This window comes from Engraulis encrasicolus, chromosome 24, assembly GCF_034702125.1.
Source record: "Engraulis encrasicolus isolate BLACKSEA-1 chromosome 24, IST_EnEncr_1.0, whole genome shotgun sequence".
Taxonomy (NCBI): domain Eukaryota; kingdom Metazoa; phylum Chordata; class Actinopteri; order Clupeiformes; family Engraulidae; genus Engraulis; species Engraulis encrasicolus.
In genome coordinates, this window is record NC_085880.1 from 43,598,286 (window position 1) to 43,617,862 (window position 19,577).

At 44.2% G+C, this 19,577-nt stretch overlaps 1 protein-coding gene across 1 annotated transcript in view; it reads left to right on the forward strand.

The window, feature by feature from the left end:
- Positions 1-19,577, forward strand: part of LOC134441358 (CUB and sushi domain-containing protein 1-like) — a 617,842-nt gene that overhangs the window by 225,076 nt on the left and 373,189 nt on the right. Inside the window, exon 3 of the mRNA XM_063191634.1 lies at positions 1,621-1,733. Within this exon, the coding sequence (XP_063047704.1) occupies positions 1,621-1,733 (113 nt within the window). The remainder of the gene's footprint in view (positions 1-1,620; positions 1,734-19,577) is intronic.

A 19,577-nucleotide genomic window follows, 5' to 3' on the forward strand; every position in this document is an offset into this window, starting at 1 on the left:
GTCCTTTGTTATGGATGAATAGTAAAAGCTAGGCATGACAAACTTACATTATTCTTTGTAAAACAAAGGAGATACACACTCTGTGCTTCTAAATTAACAATATTTTGCAACCAGAGTAGGACTAAATCATAAGTAGAAAGGAATAAGAATCCGGTGCCACACGGATGTCTATTTTCTGTTATTTATTTTTTCAGTGCAGTAAGACTAACGTGAGTAAGACTGGACTCTGATGAAGACGCATGTAGAAATGTTGGTTTTACTGCATTGAAAAAAGGAATAACAAAAAATAGACATCCGTGTGGCCCCAGATTATTTTCCCCCTTTTACTTATTCATTATTCTTTGTGTGTATTTAGGCTTCATTCAATATACTGTATGGCACCTGTACAGCATATCAATGCATTTAAGGAGACTTAATGTTTGTTGGAACATTTTTATGCAAACAGTACTGCACAGAAAATACCAAACACAAGGCTCTTCCAAGGGCCTTCTGGGGAGGTGGAGCATAGATGAGGGAGACAAAAAAGTATTTGAAAAAGTATTTTATTTTGGAGTCAATTTGAATCCTGTCGCAGATTCAGGGGTCATTTTTCACCGCTGTTCACATTGAAAGAGGCATTTGGGCCTGGCTGTGCTCTGTGCTCTGCCACTGCCCTCCTAATTTTAGTTTTGTATCTTTTGGGAGGTTTTTAGATTGTCTACCGGTGCTGCTAGATAGAGAATGACATGGGCCGACTGCAGAGTATGTGAGGAGAATGCAGTGTAACCAAAAAAACAAAAAAAACAGTTGCAGGAAATGTGTTTGTCTCAGACCGAAACAGTTCTCTTATTTTCTCTCAGTCTGGTCTTTTCTGGAAAACAGTGTGGCATTTGATGGAGTCTGGACATTGTCATTTGTCTAACTCATCTGCAGACCTTCTGCATCCTGCAAAGTCATGGTTGTGTGATAAAGTCTGACAATAAGCTATTAATAGGCTGTAATATCCGGGTTCTGCATAATATTTGAATCACTTGTCATAAACAGAGGTCAGTGCTCCACTAACAGCATAGGCAGTTTATACACCATATACACTTTACTTGGCTTGGGTAGAACAATACATTTCCATTTACTGTAGACTATTGACAGGCCTCATGGGTCAGATGCTCCTAAATCTGTTTAAATGCAACATTTCACAGTGGCGGTGGACTCCATACAGTTTCCTTTAAGAGTTCGAAGTGCAATATGAAACAGCAAACAAAATCTATGGATAAGAGGGGCATACAAAGAAGCTATTTCAGGAATAAACCAGGTTAAGTTAAGAGGTAAATCATCAATAGAAGAGCCTGGAAGAGCCTGGAGTCCTCATATATTTTAAGAAAATGAGGACTTGAGGACTTGATGACTGGAGACGGTTATAACAATAACGTGCAAATCGGGCATTTGAAGTTTGCGTTATGTGCTAAGAAGCTGGTTCAGGAGTTAACCAGGTTAAGGTAAGCGGTAAATCACCTAAAAGAAGAGCCGGGAGCCCTCATTTTCTTACTCTTAGTATACAATAACATGCAAATCTGGCATTTGAAGTTTGCATTATGTAATGTGTGTTTTCTCTCTTTCTTTCTTTTTTCCTTTTGTTTCCTACAGGTTGTCTGGCTTCATGTTGCCGTCCCCAATCGTGAGCACGGGCTCAATAATGGCGCTGTGGTTTACCACGGACTTTGCTGTGAGTGCGCAAGGATTTAAAGCAATTTATGAAGGTAAGAGGCAAAGGTGAAACGCCTTCCTTTATGCGAATTCTGTCTTTGTTTCTCCCACGTGGATTAAAGGATATCTCTCTGCCGTGAGGATGCGACCACCTCTGAGGTTAGAGGATGCCAGGGCTGTGTGTGTGCTGCAGCCGTGCGAAACAAAAGTGCTTTGTTGTATGCTAATTAAAGTCAGGAACGATAACATTCTCTTCTTGCTTTTCATAGCTATATCGTCATGCAATATATTGCACTGCACTGAAGCTTCACACACACACACACACACACACACACACACACACACACACACACACACACACACACACACACACACACACACACACACACACACACACACACACACACACACACACACACACACACACACACACACACACACAGTATATATGTAGGCTGGTACCGATATGTAGTAGTACACACACACACACACACACACACACACACACACACACACACACACACACACACACACACACACACACACACACACACACACACACACACACACACACACACACACATACACACACACACAGTATATATGTAGTCTGGTACCGATATATAATAGTACACACACACACACACACACACGCACACACACACACACACACACACACACACACACACACACACACACACACACACACACACACACACACACACACACACACACACACACACACACACACACACACACACACACACACACAAACACTTGCGTGTGAGTATAATACATATCGGCACCAGCCTTCATATGCATGCATCAGTACACGTACTGTACGTATAAAGTGGATATATATAATTAACGTGAATGCTAATTGAGTTTTATTCAGCGACTAGAGATGATGTGCCGTAAAATGCTAAATGGCTAGTCCCATGCTGTGTGTTGCTGTTTCCCTGTGCTCTGTTGTGTTGGATGTTGAACCATTGTATGACTCACGTCTCAGTCTCACAGAACCAGGAAGCTCTGTGTTGGGTTTTGTTTGTTTGGAGGAAACGTTGACCTCCTCCAGGACATATCTGCATGTTGTCACATGTGTACCCTTTTGGGAAGCTAATTTTTGAAAGCTATAGTTTTTTTTTATTAATTTGATGACTCACTGGTGGTTGTGTATCTGTCTGACATTAACATAGCAGCTGTTGCGAAAGCGTGGCATGCTAAATGCCATGTAACTCTCCCATGTTTATTATCTCGAGGATTGTTGAATAATTTAACTTTGCCATGCTTCTGAGTGTATGGCAATCTGCATGCATTATGGAGCTACAACATCCCATTTAGATGCGATAGTGGATACGGCATTTAACCCTTTCACACCAAGCCTCTATCATGCGCTTTTTTGTTACCAAAATCGCAATGTAATCTGTCACATAAACCTCTCTGTAATGTCATAATAATGTTGGGTAATGCTTTTTTACGGTACAGTACAGTACAGTACAATTTTACGGTACAGTTACCATAGCCTATGATGGGTATTTACTGGGTACTGTCTGGGTAACAACAGGGTAACAGAGAGAATTTACATGGTATGATTTGTTTATGACTTAACAGTGAGTCAGATTGCCTGGCGATCACATCTTCATCAAAAGACTACAAATTTAAAGTCCTATCGGTAACACTTTATTTTAGGGATACATCTCTTAGCACTAATACATACAATGTTAATGCCTGCATAAGTAACTTGTAAGGCATGTGCTAAGCAAATGCTGAGGCTTAATAGGTCCTTACTAAGGTTAAAATGGTAATAAATCCCTTATTGTGCATGAACAAGACATTTCAAGTCAAGTCAAGTAGGTTTTATTGTCAATTTCTTTACATGCACTGGTCATACAAAGAATTTGAAATTACATTTCTTGCTTTCCCATACAGACATAGACTAATTAAGGTAAGGACATAGACAGTATAGACATAGACAGTACTTATACATGGACTTAAGACAGTATGGACATAGACAGTGCTCATACAGACATTTAAAGTGCAAGACTGGACAACAGAAGACTTGTAGAGGACATACATTAAGAGGTATTTGTTGTGCTTTTGTGCTTTTCCTAAAAAAGTCCTTTATAGCGTTCTGACATGGTAATAGTAGCATTTTGAAGAAAATAAATATAAAAAAGGTCTGTCAAGTACACCAGCAGCAGTGTGTGTGTGTGTGTGTGTGTGTGTGTGTGTGTGTGTGTGTGTGTATGTGTGTGTATGTGTTTAGTGCAGGTAGAAGGTGCGGTGTGCGTCTTGTGTGTGTGTTCGTGTGTCTGTGTGTGTGTGTGTGTGTGTGTGTGTGTGTGTGTGTGTGTGTGTGTGTGTGTGTGTGTGTGTGTGTGTGTGTGTGTGTGTGTGTGTGTGTGTGTCAGTGCGTTTATGTTTGGGTTTAGTGCAGAAAGTGCAGTGTGCTTGTGTGTGTGTGTGTGTGTGTGTGTGTGTGTGTGTGTGTGTGTGTGTGTGTGTGTGTGTGTGCATGTTTTGAGTTAGTGCAGGTTGAAAGTTCAGTCACAAGTATAGTAGTGCAGGTGGGATGTTCAGTCGCAGATATGGTGGTGGGGGATGGGGGGTTGTGAGTGGCCTTGCTGGCTAGAGGCTGACAGTGGGGGGAGGGGGGGTTGTCAGTGGCCTTGCTGGCTAGAGGCTGACAGTGGGGGGGGGGTTGTCAGTGGCCTTGCTGGCTAGAGGCTGACAGTGGAGGGAGAGTGGGTTGAGTGTTCAGCATCTTGATCGCTTGGTGCATTGTGCTGCTCGCCAGCCGGGTGGTACGGGAACGGAGGCGCCTGTACCTCTTTCCAGAGGGCAGGAGGCTGAACAGTTTGTGTGCAGGGTGGCTTGTGTCTTTGATGATCATCAGTGCTTTCCGGGTGAGGCGTGTGGTGTAAATGTCCTGCAGGGAGGGGAGTGGTACTCCAATGATCTTCTTCGCTGTGTTCACAACACGCTGGAGTGTCTTCCTGTTTTTCTCCGTGCAGCTTCCTCCCCACACTGTGATGCAGTTGGACACGACGCTCTCTATGGTTCCTCTGTAGAATGTTGTCATGATGGAGGGTGTAGCACTTGCCTTCTTTAGTTTGCGCAGGAAGTAGAGACGCTGATGGGCCTTCTTCGCCAGTGATGTAGTGTTGGTGGTCCAAGAGAGGTCGTCGCTGATGTGCACTCCAAGGAACTTGGTGCTGCTCACTCTCTCCACAGCATCGCCGTCGATGGTCAGTGGTGGCAGTTGTTTTTGGACCCTTTGGAAGTTGACAACAATCTCCTTGGTCTTGTTGACATTCAGCAGGAGGTTGTTGTCTTTGCACCATCTGGCCAGCAGGTCTACTTCTTCTCTGTAGTGAGTCTCATCGCCCTTGGTGATGAGGCCCACCAGTGTTGTATCATCCGCAAACTTCACTAGATGGTTAGTGCTGTGGGTCGTTGTGCAGTCGTGTGTCAGCAGCGTGAACAGCAGGGGGCTGAGAACACAACCTTGCGGAGCCCCCGTGCTCAGGGTCAGGGTGCTCGAGGTGTTGTTCCCTACCCGTACTGCTTGTGGTCTTTGCATCAGGAAGTCCAGCAGCCAGTTGCAGAGGGAGGTGCTGAAACCTAGTTTGTCCAGTTTTCTGATGAGTTGTTGTGGTATTATGGTATTGAATGCTGAACTGAAGTCAATGAACAGCATTCTCACATATGAGTCTTTATTGTCCAAGTGGGTGAGGGCTGGATGGAGGGCAGAGCAAATTGCATCCTCCGTGGATCGCTTGGCTCGGTATGCGAACTGGTAGGGGTCTAGGGTGGGGGGTAGGGTGGCTTTGATGTGTGACAGGACTAGCCGTTCGAAGCACTTCATGATTATGGGCGTCAGTGCTACAGGACGGTAGTCATTGAAGCATGATGGTGATGATTTCTTCGGCACAGGTATGATGGTAGCAGCTTTGAAAAGTGATGGGATGACTGCTTGCTCCAGAGAGATGTTAAAGATGTCTGTGAAGACATCCTTCAGCTCTTCTGCACAATCCTTCAACACTCGGCCTGGTATGTTGTCTGGGCCAGCTGCTTTGCGTGGGTTGATGGTGGCCAGTGTCCTCTTAACACTGGCAGAGGACAGGTAAAGGGGTTGATCATGGGGGGGAGGGGGAGTTTTCTGTGGGTGAGTGTCATTTTGTGCTTCAAAGCGGGCAAAGAAACTGTTCAGATCGTTTAGCAGAGAGGTGTTGTTGTCACAGCTTCGTGGTGCAGGCTTATAGTCCGTGATAGCCTGTATGCCCTGCCACAGGCTCTGTGCATCTCTGCTGTCTTTGAAGTGTGTTGTTATTTTGTCTGAGTATTCCTTTTTTGCTTTCCTGATGCCCTGGGACAGGTTAGCCCTTGCTGTCTTTAGGCCAGCTACGTCTCCTGCTCTGAAGGCTTTGTCTCTGGCCCTCAGCAGTCGGTGAACGTCTCCTGTGAACCATGGCTTCTGGTTGGCCCTGGTAGTGATGTGTTTTATTTCTGTAACATCATCGATGCATTTTGTGATGTAGGAGGTCACGGTGTCTGTGTACTCCTCAATGTCAATGTGATTGCTGTGGGTGGCAGTTGTTTTGAAAATGTCCCAGTCTGTGGTTTCAAAGCAGTCCTGAAGTCGTGAGATGGCTCCCTCAGGCCATTTTCTCACCTCCTTCTGAACTGGTTTGGTGAGTTTTGCCTTTTGTCTGTAAGCTGGCAGTAGCAGAATTGTTGTGTGGTCTGATGATCCAATTGGGGGGATGGGCTTTGCCTTGTATGCTCTCTTCTGATTTGTGTAAACGAGGTCCAGGGTGTTTTGTTCTCTTGTTGGGAAGTTGACATGTTGATGAAATTTTGGAAGTACTGTTTTGAGATTTCCGTGGTTGAAATCCCCCAGTACCACTGTGAAGGCATCTGGGTGTGCATCTTGTTGTTCACTGATGCCCCGATGCAGCTCGTTCAGTGCCTCGCTTTTGACGCCATTGTTGTTGCTGGGTGGGAGGTAGACGGCGACTAATAGGATAGCGGATATTTCTCTGGGTAGATAGAAGGGTCGGCACTTGATAATCATGAACTCCACTCGTGGAGAGCAGTGCCTCTGTACTACCGTAGCATTATTGCACCAAGCATCATGTGTGTAGACACATATTCCTCCTCCTCGTTTTTTCTCTGCAAGGGCTCTGTCCGCTCGGTGGCACGTTAGTTGTTCCAGATGTAAAGCCGAATCGGGTATGCCGTCGTTCAGCCATGATTCGGTGAACACCGTAACGCAGCAGTTCCTCACGGTTTTGTTCGCTGATCTCAGTAGCCGTATGTCATCCATCTTATTGTCCAGAGATCTGACGTTTGCCAAGAGAATTGATGGTATTGCTGGACGAGTTGGGTTGGCTGCAAGCCGTGTCTCGACGCCACCTCGTTTGCCCCTTTTCCTAATTCTTCGGCGTCGGCATAGCGAGGCGGACGGGTCCGATGTAGTCCTATGCCGCCGGAGAATTCCTAGTTCTTCCAGGGTCTTCATTGGTACATCCAATACATTGCTTAAGTTGTCCATTCTTATCTGCAACAGCTGTTGCCGACTGTACGTGCGTTCCGACATATTTTCCGACGATAGACATTCCGAAAGACACATTTTAACACAAATAAACACTGAAAGTTGGGAAAGCAAGGGGCTGCTGCAACCTACGTGCGCCGCCGCCGGAATTTGCGGATTTGCGAATACATGCGTAACAAATGTATGATTTTGCTTTGTACATGCCTTACAAGTTACTTATACAGGCACAGTGTATGTATTAGTGCTAATAGATGTATCCCTAAAATAAAGTGTTACCGTACTGTCTCTATCACCAGCTGTGCATACAGCAACATGGAGCCGTTAAATTGTCGGCAATTTCATTTTCATGGTAAACAAGGACAGAACATTGCATGTGATGTTACAGTGTTTCCTTGCAGAGGTCATGCGTACAAATACAGCAGGTGTTCTCCTAGAAACTGTGTACAGTACAAGAAGTGTTGCTTCCTTGCTGTTACACCAGTGCATGCATGGCTAGGTCACGCCCTGCAAACTTGATAGTCTTCTCCGCTCAGGATTCTGAAGACATTTCACAGTAAGATCAGAAGTCACAGCTCGTCTGCATGAAGGTACAGGATTAATAGTTAACTTTAAGGAAAAATACACAACCTACACATATTTGTCTGTGAAATTCAGCTTTTTTTTACATTGATCTGCACCATGGTTTACTTTATCCTTGAAAAAAAGACCAAAGAAGTCGTCTGCTCAGGATTCTGCCTGCACTGCACTTCTCTTGGCTCACGCGTGCCTGCCTGCCTGCTGTGCATAGGGTACTGAAGTCATCAGTGACACTCTCAATTAGCTGAACAAACCCGATTTAGTCCATCAGGAGCATTCTAATTACATTGACCTTAATCAGGTGTGTTCGGAGCAGGGCATAGACAGAGGAGAAGCTGTAAGGCGAGGCGCCAGACATTGTTTGTGGTTGTCAGTTTGCGGAGTTATGGTGGCGCTGATGGTGGTGGTGGCGTCGGCGGTGGCGGTGTTGGGTAGGGGCGGATTAGAGTTCCATGGGCCCCTGGGCCAGACAACAAGAAAGGGCCACCTTCCATGGAATCGTGAGGTTTGATAATATTTGAGTGTGGACTGAATATGTTGGCGAGCTTCTTTTGTTTGGGGGGTTCTGAAAATGTTTACATTCAGTAGTTGAAAGTGCAATTTTAACACAATATGAGAGCAAAAATATACTGTGGACTAATAATGAAGGATTTTTTTTGTAGCACAGAGGCTAGTTCTTCAGTGCCCCCTTGGCTGTTGGGCCCCTTGGCCAAGGCCTGGTAGGCCCATGCAGGAATCCATCCTTCGTGTGGGAGTGGTGGGGGGGTGGAGAGAGTAGCCAAGCTTCCTTCCTTTGCCGTCAGGGATACCGAACATCCAGGAGCCAGGCAGCCAGGCAGGGGAACGGCAGGCGACATACAGGGACGCTGACAGGGGAAAGGGCAAAGGGGTTGGTTGTTTTCCGGGCCCAAGGAGAGAGGGGGTCCAGAATTGGGACCTCGTTACAGTGTATGTATTGAGAAAGGGGCCCTTTTGGGTGATTTTGTCCCGGGCCTGTCTGGTCAAAGCTGTCCGGCGTTGACCTGGCAGGCCACATGCTTGTGGCTGTCTGCCTGCAGAGTTATGGTGGTGGTGGGGTGGGTATGAAGAGGGGGAGAGCAGCCCGGCCACCTTGCCTGAACCTGGACCACAACTTGAGGTTATCGGGTACCAAACATCCACCGTGACCACAGCACCAAAGCAGCCAGACTCTTTGGAATGGCAGTTAGAACCCTCTCTCAACCATGGCGATGGCACTTGATCCTACTGATTTTTTAAAAAACGGTCTGTGGTTAAGAATACTCTCTTTTTATATATATAGTATATATATTTTTAGGGGCTTTTATGCCTTTATTTGATAGGACAGTCTGAGATGGTGACAGGAAGCGAGTGGGACAGAGAGACGGGGTGGGATTGGGAAATGACCCCGGCCGGACTCGAACCGGGGTCCCCGTGGGCATGCAAGCCCAAATGTGGGGCTAAGTGCGCTGTACCACAGCACCCCCACAAGAATACTCTCTTTATGCAAAATGCGAGACCCCTAACTCTTAACCCTTTTTGTAGAACTAACCCATTATGCTGAACGTTTTCGTTGTTTGCAAAGTGTCTTACAAACAACGAAATTGTTGCTTTTCATTAGTTCTATTGTCATGGCAATAGCCATGATGGTCATCGTTACAGAATTGATTTCTGAATGCAGTACACAATAAAAGTGTTAATTCAACAGTTTGTCAATTTACCATCTTCTAGTAGAGTGTATTTGATCCAAGAGTACTCTCTAAGTGTTGAATTAACACTGTAATCTTATGTGCATAGACACAATTAGGGTATCAGAAATGTGCAGATGTACAGCATTATGCAGGGCCTATTGCTGCATTAATACTGTACATAAGATTGAAGTCGTTTCGTGTGGAGGTTTGACTTTGGCAGGAGCCATGTTGGCAACATAAAGGATGACTGAGCAAGACAGGGACTTATTGACACTGAGGAGTGCTGTTTTGTTTTGGCAAAGGACGCGCTCAACTTCTTGGAAAAACGAAAGTCTTTGGGTGCGAGATAAAAACTTAAGGAAGAAAACGTACCACGCACTGATGAAGGCTTGATAGCCGAAACGCGTTTGCTTTTTGGACATGGTGGTAATATAAATAAATAATGAGATGCTGTTTTGTTTCCCACATTGTGTTTAGAAGTTGTATACGTGTATGTGCAGGAGGTTGGACCAATGCCATTCTACCACAAAGGGCCTCAGGTTAGGTGCACAAGAATAGAATCATGACAGATTATTTTTTTAAACATATTTGTTGTGTTAGTCAATATTTAAAAAGGCAAAATACACTGTAAGCTCTAACAACTATTTAGCTTCTATGGGGGAAAGACACATTAACAAGTCAAGCTGCTGAAAAATATCTTGGAAAAAGAAACAGGCTCGGGGCAGGGTTGAACAGGACACAACATTAGTTAAAGGTAATGTACTGGATTTGTGTGTTTTTAAAGCTTTACTTGTGCTTGAAAGTCACTCCACTGAACTTGTGGTATATGCAGTTACAGTACACCCCCTGTGTGTGTGTGCGTATGTGTGTGTGTGTGTGTGTGTGTGTGTGTGTGTGTGTGTGTGTGTGTGTGTGTGTGTGTGTGTGTGTGTGTGTGTGTGTGTGTGTGTGTGTGTGTGTGTGTGTGTGTGTGTGTGCGTGCGTGTGTGTGTGTGTATGCGTGCATGCGTGCATGCGTGCGTGCCTGTGTGCCCGCGCGCACGTACGGTACGTGCATGGCATTGGCTGGATTTTTTGGCCAGTAATTGAAATCCGACACCTGGGCTTTCCATCAGTCTTAGTGGCTAAATAAGGGTCGTGGGCTGTCCTTGGTGTTAAGTGGGAAGGTGCCATTAATTACTCAGCTTGATGGCAGGGTCGAGGAGGCCTTTTTTGGGATGTCATGCAGCTTATACAGATGATGCTGCAACTCTGCAGCTCTGCAAAATCTTTTGTGAACGAAATATATTATATATAATTACATTTTAATATATTATATAATATAATATAACGTTCATTATGTGTTACTGTTTAAATCACACTTGTGTTTTTCTCTTACTTCAGACATGTAAAAGTTTTATCTTTTACCTGACATGTTTCAACGGTTTAAAGCAAGTCACACATCCACATCCCCAGTGACTCTCTGGTGAAGACGAAAATTATTTCGTTGAAACATGTCAGGTAAAAGATAGAACTTTTACATGTCTGAAGTAAAAGAAAAGCTGAAATGTGATATTTCTGTATGTTTGCCGAGATCGTTTTACTTTAAAGCATTCATACAAAGTACAAGCAAAATATAACAGTAATATTTTTCTTTACCATGCATTCAGAGTCAAATGCTGGAAACTCCACATATTTTATATTATGTAAAATACTGACATGTCATTGCATGATTGGCACGGATGTGATATCCCCTCAAGATGCTCTTTAAACCTCTCACAGCCTCCCTAGACACACGTCATCAATCTTTCATGCAGTTAATATAAGATGGAAGCTTAACGTCTGCACTATTTCAGGACTTATCCATAAAAGAGCACACAGAGACGCAGACGAACCCACCCAGGCGTCTCCCATGACATAGCCAACCGTACATGAGTGATGGCCAAATATGATTTTAGCATGAGAGGTTCTGTGAAACTTTCTTTTTACTTATTTACTTTTTCGCTCCACTCTTTTTCAAGCCACTTTCCTACCACACGTCGTTGTTGTTACCCCTGACCGCTGACAGCTTTGGCTGGGCCCGGGACAGACATCTGAAAGGCCCCTCCGCTTAATACATAACAATGTAATGAGGATCCAAATTTGGGCCCCTCTCTCCCTGGGCCCAGGACAAGTAACCCCTTTGTCCCCCCCTGTCAGCTTCCCTGGTGGTTGGCCCTGGTTGGCCTCTTAAAGGGAACAGGCCCTGCTTGCCTACCGCCTTGCTGAAATGCAAAGTGTGTGGCGTAAGTGTAGACAGCTTTAGAAGCCATCTCCTGCCTGCTCCATGTGCCCCATCCCTGCCTGCCTGCTTTGCATCATTCATTGTTCTGTGTCAACAAAGTGCTTTGGTCTCCCCACCAAGCCATATGGCAGCCGCCGCCGAGCCACTGCAAGCTCCATCCAGATGTGTGAGGAGCGTGACGCTCATACGGGGAGCATGGCTGAGCATGAGGAGGAGGAGGAGGAGGAGGAGGAGGAGGAGCAGGAGGAGGAGGAGGCACGTTATTATGGTGTAAAGTGGGCAGGGAGAGAGCCTCTTCTCGTCTCTTCTCTTCTCTTCTCTTCTCTTCTCTTCTCTTCTCTTCTCTTCTCTTCTCTCCTCTTCTCTTCTCTTCTCTTCTCTTCTCTTCTCTTCTCTTCTCTTCTCTTCTCTTCTCTTCTCTTTTATTTTCTGCTCATGTCGCCTGCACTTCACTCCTTTTCTCATTTTCTCTTCTCTCCTCTGGTCTTCTCTACTGTGCTCTCCTTGTCTACGATCCTCTTCTCTCTCTCTCTCTCTCTCTCTCTCTCTCTCTCTCTCTCTCTCTCTCTCTCTCTCCTCTCCTCTCCTCTCTCTCTCCTCTCTCTCCTCTCCTCTCTTCTCCTTTCCTCTGCACTCCTCTCATCTCCTTTCCCATCCTCTCCTCTCCTCTCCTCTCCTCTCCTCATCTCCTATCCACTCCTCACCTCACCTCTCCTCACCTCTCCTCTCCTCTCCTCTTCTCTTCTCTTCTCTTCTCTTCTCTTCTCTTCTCTTCTCTTCTCTTCTCTTCTCTTCTCTTCTCTTCTCTTCTCTTCTCTTCTCTTCTCCACCTCTTTTCTGGCTCAACCTCAGCAGCAAGAATAACATTACATCATCCGTGGCATTCTATTTACACTATTTGTTTAAGGCCTTTAGTATCTTTGCAAATATTGGGTTTGCCTTAAACTTGTTTTCTTTTTTTTACATTTCAAGTAGCTCTTTTACAGAGGCGGCCATCTGTTTACTTGTTACCACTGAGGTTTTTTTGTTTTGTTTACTTGTTTATATTCTTGTGTCTTTGGTGAGCTACCGTTTATTTAATTCCAAAGTCAGTGCAGTTGCGTGGCGAAGTCTTTGAAGTTGTCTCTCCGTTGAATTCCAAGTTGAAGTCTGACCTTTCTCTATTATAGATTACTCACGGGCTTCTCAGACCATTACAACCCAATCCATCAGGTTAATGGCTTTTTATATGGGAGTTTGCTCTTTTGGCCAGAATGGACACCATTTCAATTGATTTCTTATGCAACCTTTGCAGAGATTTGACTGTTATGGTAGGCCGGGCTAATTGTATTTTAATTTCTTTAATTATACTGTAGATCAAACTCACCTTAAGTGGTGTGGCTAAAAGTTATAAACAGCCCATGAGTCTTTCCACCGCTAGACATAATGATTCTGCTTCCTGGCACATTAGTTAAGGGTTATAATACATCTAATCAGCTGACCGTTGCGTGCCGAACAATTAGCATTCAGTGTGCAGCACTGAAAAGGTGTGATTTTCATGTAAAACTAATTAAGAGGAACAAAGATGCAGTCATTTTTTTTGCAAGCCATTGGAGGTGGCCCCTCCGAAGACCTTTTACAGATACCTTCCCACAGTTAAGCCATTTTGGAGACGGTGGGCGGTATTGTGTGTGTATACACGTTATTAGGCTTTCAGCACTTTATTAGAGCCATTTCTCTATTTCTCTCTCTTTCCCTCCCTCTTCTCTCTCTCTCTCTCTCTCTCTCTCTCTCTCTCTCTCTCTGTTTCTCTCTCTCTCTCTTTCTCTCTCTCGCTGCAGGGGCTTCAATAGTTGAAGTTAGATAGCATTTCCTGAAGGACAAAAATTAGGGAGATAAGCTGACGGCGATATAATAGGATAGAGAAAGAGAGGGCAAAGGAGTGGGCACAGGCAGAGTGACAAGAGAGGGGAGGGACAAAGATGCGAAATATATAAACAGATGGAGACATTAGATGATAAGGAAGAGAGACACAGACACAAGCGGTGATGCTGAGAGTGATGCTCACAGTGGTGGCTGGTAGTGTAGAGCAGTGGTTCCCAACCTATGGGTCGGGACCCACCTTATGGGTCGCCAAAGATCCACAGGGGGTCGTGGAGCCCTCTTGATTTTAAGGGGTTTCATTTTAAATATATATAGCCCATGTTGAATAAAAGACAAAGCATTTAACTAATAAATGCATAGAAGCAACAAATTGTAAGTGCTACATTAAACATTTATTCTATATTTGACCAAAGACGAATTGAGGAATAAAATAACTAAAATTAGTTTTCGCAGGAAACAGAGGGCATCTTATGACTCCGTCTCGTGCGGGCGCTCGCGTGGTTGGGTCACCAAAGCTTACAATAGTAAGAACATGGGTCCCTTAAGAAAAAGGTTGGGAACCACTGGTGTAGAGGAATGATGGTAATGAGATGGTGGAGAGATAGAGTGAAGGCAGAGGTGTAGTGTGGGGGAGTGCTAGTATGATTGTGTGTGGTGATAGTGAAAACGAGTGGTAGGGCAAAAAAAGGGGGATTGAGATAAAGTGATAGAGTCAGAGAGGGAGAGAGGGGGTGGGGGTGGAGTGGGGTGGGGAGGGGCGTTAAACAATTCAAGACACTGAGTGAAAGTGATGGGAGATTGGCAGGCTGAAAGAGAAGAAATGAATCAATGATTGGCAATGAAGATTGCACCATGTACAGTATGCCAATGTGATTCACTTTCACACAAATTACATTTACAGAAGTGATATCTACAGATGTGTACAGTAATGAAAGTCTTTGTCATTGGCCCTATGGCACTAACTCTGGATGCACAGTATTACCAGAGAGAGTAGAGAGAGAGAGGTTCCATTGGCCCATTGTTTCCGGGTTCTATTATTGCAAGGGGGAGGGGGGGGGGGAATCCCCCTTTAGGCAGACCTAAGGACTGTTCTATTCAATGCTAGGAGTATTATGACACGCCCCTTTAGGCAGACCGGAACCTGGTCATGTGAGGTGCCCATAGCAACCTATTACATTGGCATATCTCTATATACTTAAAGAATCTCTGGTATTACTATACATACATCTTGATGTATTGTGTTTATTGAAAAATCAGATAGAACACAGAGAAACACATATTGCCCATGTCCACACTTAAAGTCTATGTCTATGTCTGCATGGGAAAGTAAGAAACGTAATTTCAAATTCTTTGTATGACCAGTGCATGTAAAGAAATTGACAATAAAGCCAAGACTTGACTTGAGCACTGGTTTACCTGCAAAATAATAACATGTCTAAATCTTGTCTCAATACAGTGTGCCCTAGCTGTAGCAGAGTTAGCTTATACGTAACGTGGATTTATGACACAGGAGTAATCAAAATCTGCTCACATTATGTTAGGGAGATTGCTAAACTCTACTCTACTCTACTCTACTCTACTCTACTCTACTCTACTCTACTCTACTCTACTCTACTCTACTCTACTCTACTCTACTCTACTCTACTCTACTCTACTCTACTCTACTCTACTCTATGCTACTCTATGCTACTTTACTCTACTCTACTATTTGCTACTACACTATACTCTACTCTACTCTACTCTACTCTATACTGCTCTACTCTACTCTACTCTACTCTACTCTACTCTACTCTACTCTACTCTATGCTCCTCTACTCTACTCTACTCTACTCTATTAGCTACTCTACTCTACTCTACTCTACTCTACTCTAATCTACTCTACTCTATGCTACTCTACTCTACTCTACTCTACTCTACTCTACTCTACTCTACTCTACTCTATGCAACTCTACTCTATGTTACTCTACTCTACTCTACTCTACTCTACGCTACTCTATGCAACTCTACTCTACTCTACTCTACTCTACTCTACTCTACTCTACTCTACTCTACTCTACTCTATGCTCCTCTACTCTACTCTACTCTACTCTACTCTATTAGCTACTCTACTCTACTCTAATCTACTCTACTCTACTCTACTCTACTCTACTCTACTCTATGCAACTCTACTCTATGTTACTCTACTCTACTCTACTCTACTGTACTCTACTCTACTCTACTCTACTCTACTCTACTCTACTCTGCTCCACTCTATTCTTCTTTAGGCCAGGTGTCCTGTGGAGAGAATAGAGTGGGGTCAAGTATAGTGCTACAGTAGTCTTGCTGTGTAAAAGGCTCTATTACTGTAAAACCACCAGCTGTATTTACAACTCTGTCTTTCGCACTCCCTACTGCCCACAGTGCGGTGCCTCTAATGCAGTGGTTCTCAAAGTGTGGTCCGGGGACCACTGGTGGTCCACGACAGAGCTCAAGTGGTCCGCAAAGGGATTTCTACTTTTCCGATAGAAGACTATATATGAAACACATTATTACAAAGCCAAACATGTCTGAAGTCATATTTTCACCACAATAAGACAGGCTTGTAAATGTGAATGAAAAGTAAGTGATCTGCATCAAAATTAGTGCTGATATAGCACCCGTCAACTGTTAATTCAGTTGACAGGTGGTCCCTGGACATTTTTGCGGGGGACAAAGTGGTCCTCAGTCTGAAAAAGTTTGAGAAACACTGCTCTAATGGCTCATGAAATATTTAAGCAGATACATGTCGTCAGCCCCCGCGGTTCTAATGGACGCATAACGACGTAATTACAGAGTCTCCGGTTAAGGTGACCTCTGCTAGTGTACAGTACATTCCCAAGCTGAATTTACACCTGTCTTGTCTTGGCTTTCTGCATGGGTGTAAATGCTCCTCCTGAACCCCCGTGGTAATACCTGTGATCAGGGCTGGACTGGCCATCTGGCGTAGCCGACATTTCCTGGTGGGTACCGCACCTTCGTGGGCCCTTATTTTCAGAAATGTGCAATAATAAATAAATAAATAAATACTCATGGTTTTTGTTTACATTTCTGAAAATAGGGGACCACATGGGTGCAGGGCCCACCGCCGGTGAGTTTGTTCTGCCCCGCTAATCATGAGGGGCCCCTTTATGCCAAAGTGCCCGGGCCCTACAGTATTTCTCCCCCAGCCCAGTCCTGCCTGTGGTAATACCTGTGATAGAGCTGGAACGGAGCTCCTGCTGAGATCTACTGCAGTGAGATTGCAGGTGCTGACAGACAGTGAGGGGTCGAAAGAGAACACAGTAAAGTGTGCAGGGCTGGAGAATGACTTTTGGTACACCTTTCCAGAGATTTCTTTTTTTGGTCTTTTTCGACTTTATTTGACAGGACAGTGTGAGAGGTGGACAGGAAGCGAATGGGGAGAGAGACGGACAGGGGTCGGCAAAGTACCCGGTCTGGGAATCGAACCCGGGTCAGCCGCATGGTAGACGAGTGCCCTACCGGTCAGCCACGGCAGGGCCTTTCCAGAGATTTCTTCCCCTTAGTTTTGACAAAGGAGTTTGGAAGCGATTATTAAAATGTATTACAGAAGTACATCTATTTATTCAAGCATACTTGGATATTAAAGTTTATGCTATCGAATGGTCTATTCATTTAGTATTCAATTCAGTTCAGTACTCAGTAATATCCTCACCATGATGAAGTGTGGAATGTACATTCTTTCATTTGGAATATTTGAATACGGCTCTGGAACTCTTTACCATCCAATCATATTGTTAGCTTATGTGAGGAAGTAACTGTCCCAGTAATTTGAGATCAGGACTATAAGTATTTAACAATATTAATTGTGGCTGGCTGTATAAATCCTTAAACAAATGCTGTATAAATCCTTCACCTTTAACCAACGAGAGCCACTTAATGCAATGTTGAAAGACTCTCAACTTTTATTCTCTAAACTTTAATTCTAGTCAAAAATAACTAGCCAACATCGTATTACAGGTCTGTAACAATGTCAGTCTAATGTCAGCCTAATGAGGCTATGAAATTGTATTTGTTTTTGAATGGTATCATAAAATAGCTGGCATATGTTTACTGGACAGTTTGTAAACAAATATCATTTATCGTGATGAAATGTGGCACACGGCGCCCATCTCAACTTTTGTGATGAAAGCTTGTTTACAGCGTTTTTAAGCATTCGATGACAAGAGAGTAGGACGAGGGATCTCATCTCATCAGTGCAATTGTCATGGGCTACAAGACGCCTCTTGATGCATCTACCATACCGCAGACAGACACTCAAATCTGATGCAACATTATTTTTTACTTATGAAATATATCCAAAGCACTCTCCTTTGAGTCAAGGTAATAAAGAGTTTTTAATTACTCCAACTAACGTGGCTCAAAGGAGAGTGCTTTGGATATAGTTCATAAGTCTATGAAGCCGTAAGGGAATAACCAGATGCACCCCTTAAACCTGGAGCGAAGACTCTAGAGCGCTCGCTACTCTTTCCTCTTTCCAACATTATTTACACGCATTAACAGTTGAATTTACTTCAGGATTAAAAAACGTTACCCTACTATATTGCTATAGCTACGCACAGGGCTCTAAATTGACACCAGTCAGTCGGCCAAATGCTGGTGAATTTTCAGTTTGGCTGGTAGCAACTTAAAGAAACTCCCGCACACTGACCATTTCGCTGTTCTTTCTTTAATAAACAACATTTCGGTACTCGACCTTCACCAGGCAATCTCTTTCAATCATCTCAACACAGGCTTTTTCAAAACTTGGTTGACAGATAGCGGACCAATCAACCAAGTTTGGCTGGTAGAAAAGACCAACTTCCTAGCCGGTTTGACCCATAGTGGGGGTGTGCAAGATCAACATCTACTAGCCATTTTGGCTGGTGATGAAACAAGTTAATTTAGAGCCCTGACTATGCATATGATCTATTGCTGATTAATATACTGAAAAGCCAGATGAATAAGTCATCATTATTCTACCTGATTATGGTGTGGATATGCTGGATGTAGGCATTACAATGAAGCCATTTAACTGGAACTCAACTGTCAAGAGAAAAAAAGATGACAGAGTCGGCGGCCACCTGTTGTGGCGTATTTATATCCTCTTTGTGTTTGTCTGGTGGCAGACAGACAGCGATGCGGAGATGAGATGGAGAGAAAGGAGATGAGGCAGTGTTTGTGACAATACAGGCAGCCACCCCCCCTCCCCCTTCAACACACACACACACACACACACACACACACGCACACACACACACACACACACACACACACACACACACACACACACACACACACACACACACACACACACACACACACACACACACACACACACACACACACACCCCTCCCCCACTCTCCTCACTCCACCATGCATAAAGATAAAAGGGGTCCTTACTCAAGGGGCTAACCCACTTCCCCACCGGGCGTGTGGTGCAGAATAAGGAGGTCCCTTCACTTCTCTGTGTCAGACCTCTGAACCTGAAGCAATGCAAAAAAAAAATGGCCTTGGCTGTGGAAGTGTGTACTCGATTTTCTCTCTCTCTTTTTTTCCCCTCCCTTCCTTCCTTCTTTTCTTGGCATTAGTAGCTGCCTGAGAGCCCACAGAAACATCAAAAACGGGGCCTCCACCATGCCTGGAAAAAGTTCAAATACATATTTTTTGAACACTCACCAAAGATCAGAGCGCAGCCATGGCTTGGTTGTGCATAATTTCTTTTCTGAATCCATTATATGATGACAAATGATATGTACGTTAGAAGTGCTCCAGAATATAGAGGTTTTCTTTGTGCCTGCCCGCCAGACCCCTATTTTTCAACAAAGCCTTCATTATCTTTGTGTTTATGTGATCTCCTCTATTATTATTTTCATTATTATAGGTTGCCTCTCTATTTCTAAAAGTCATTAGGGACTGACTGAAAATGTAACG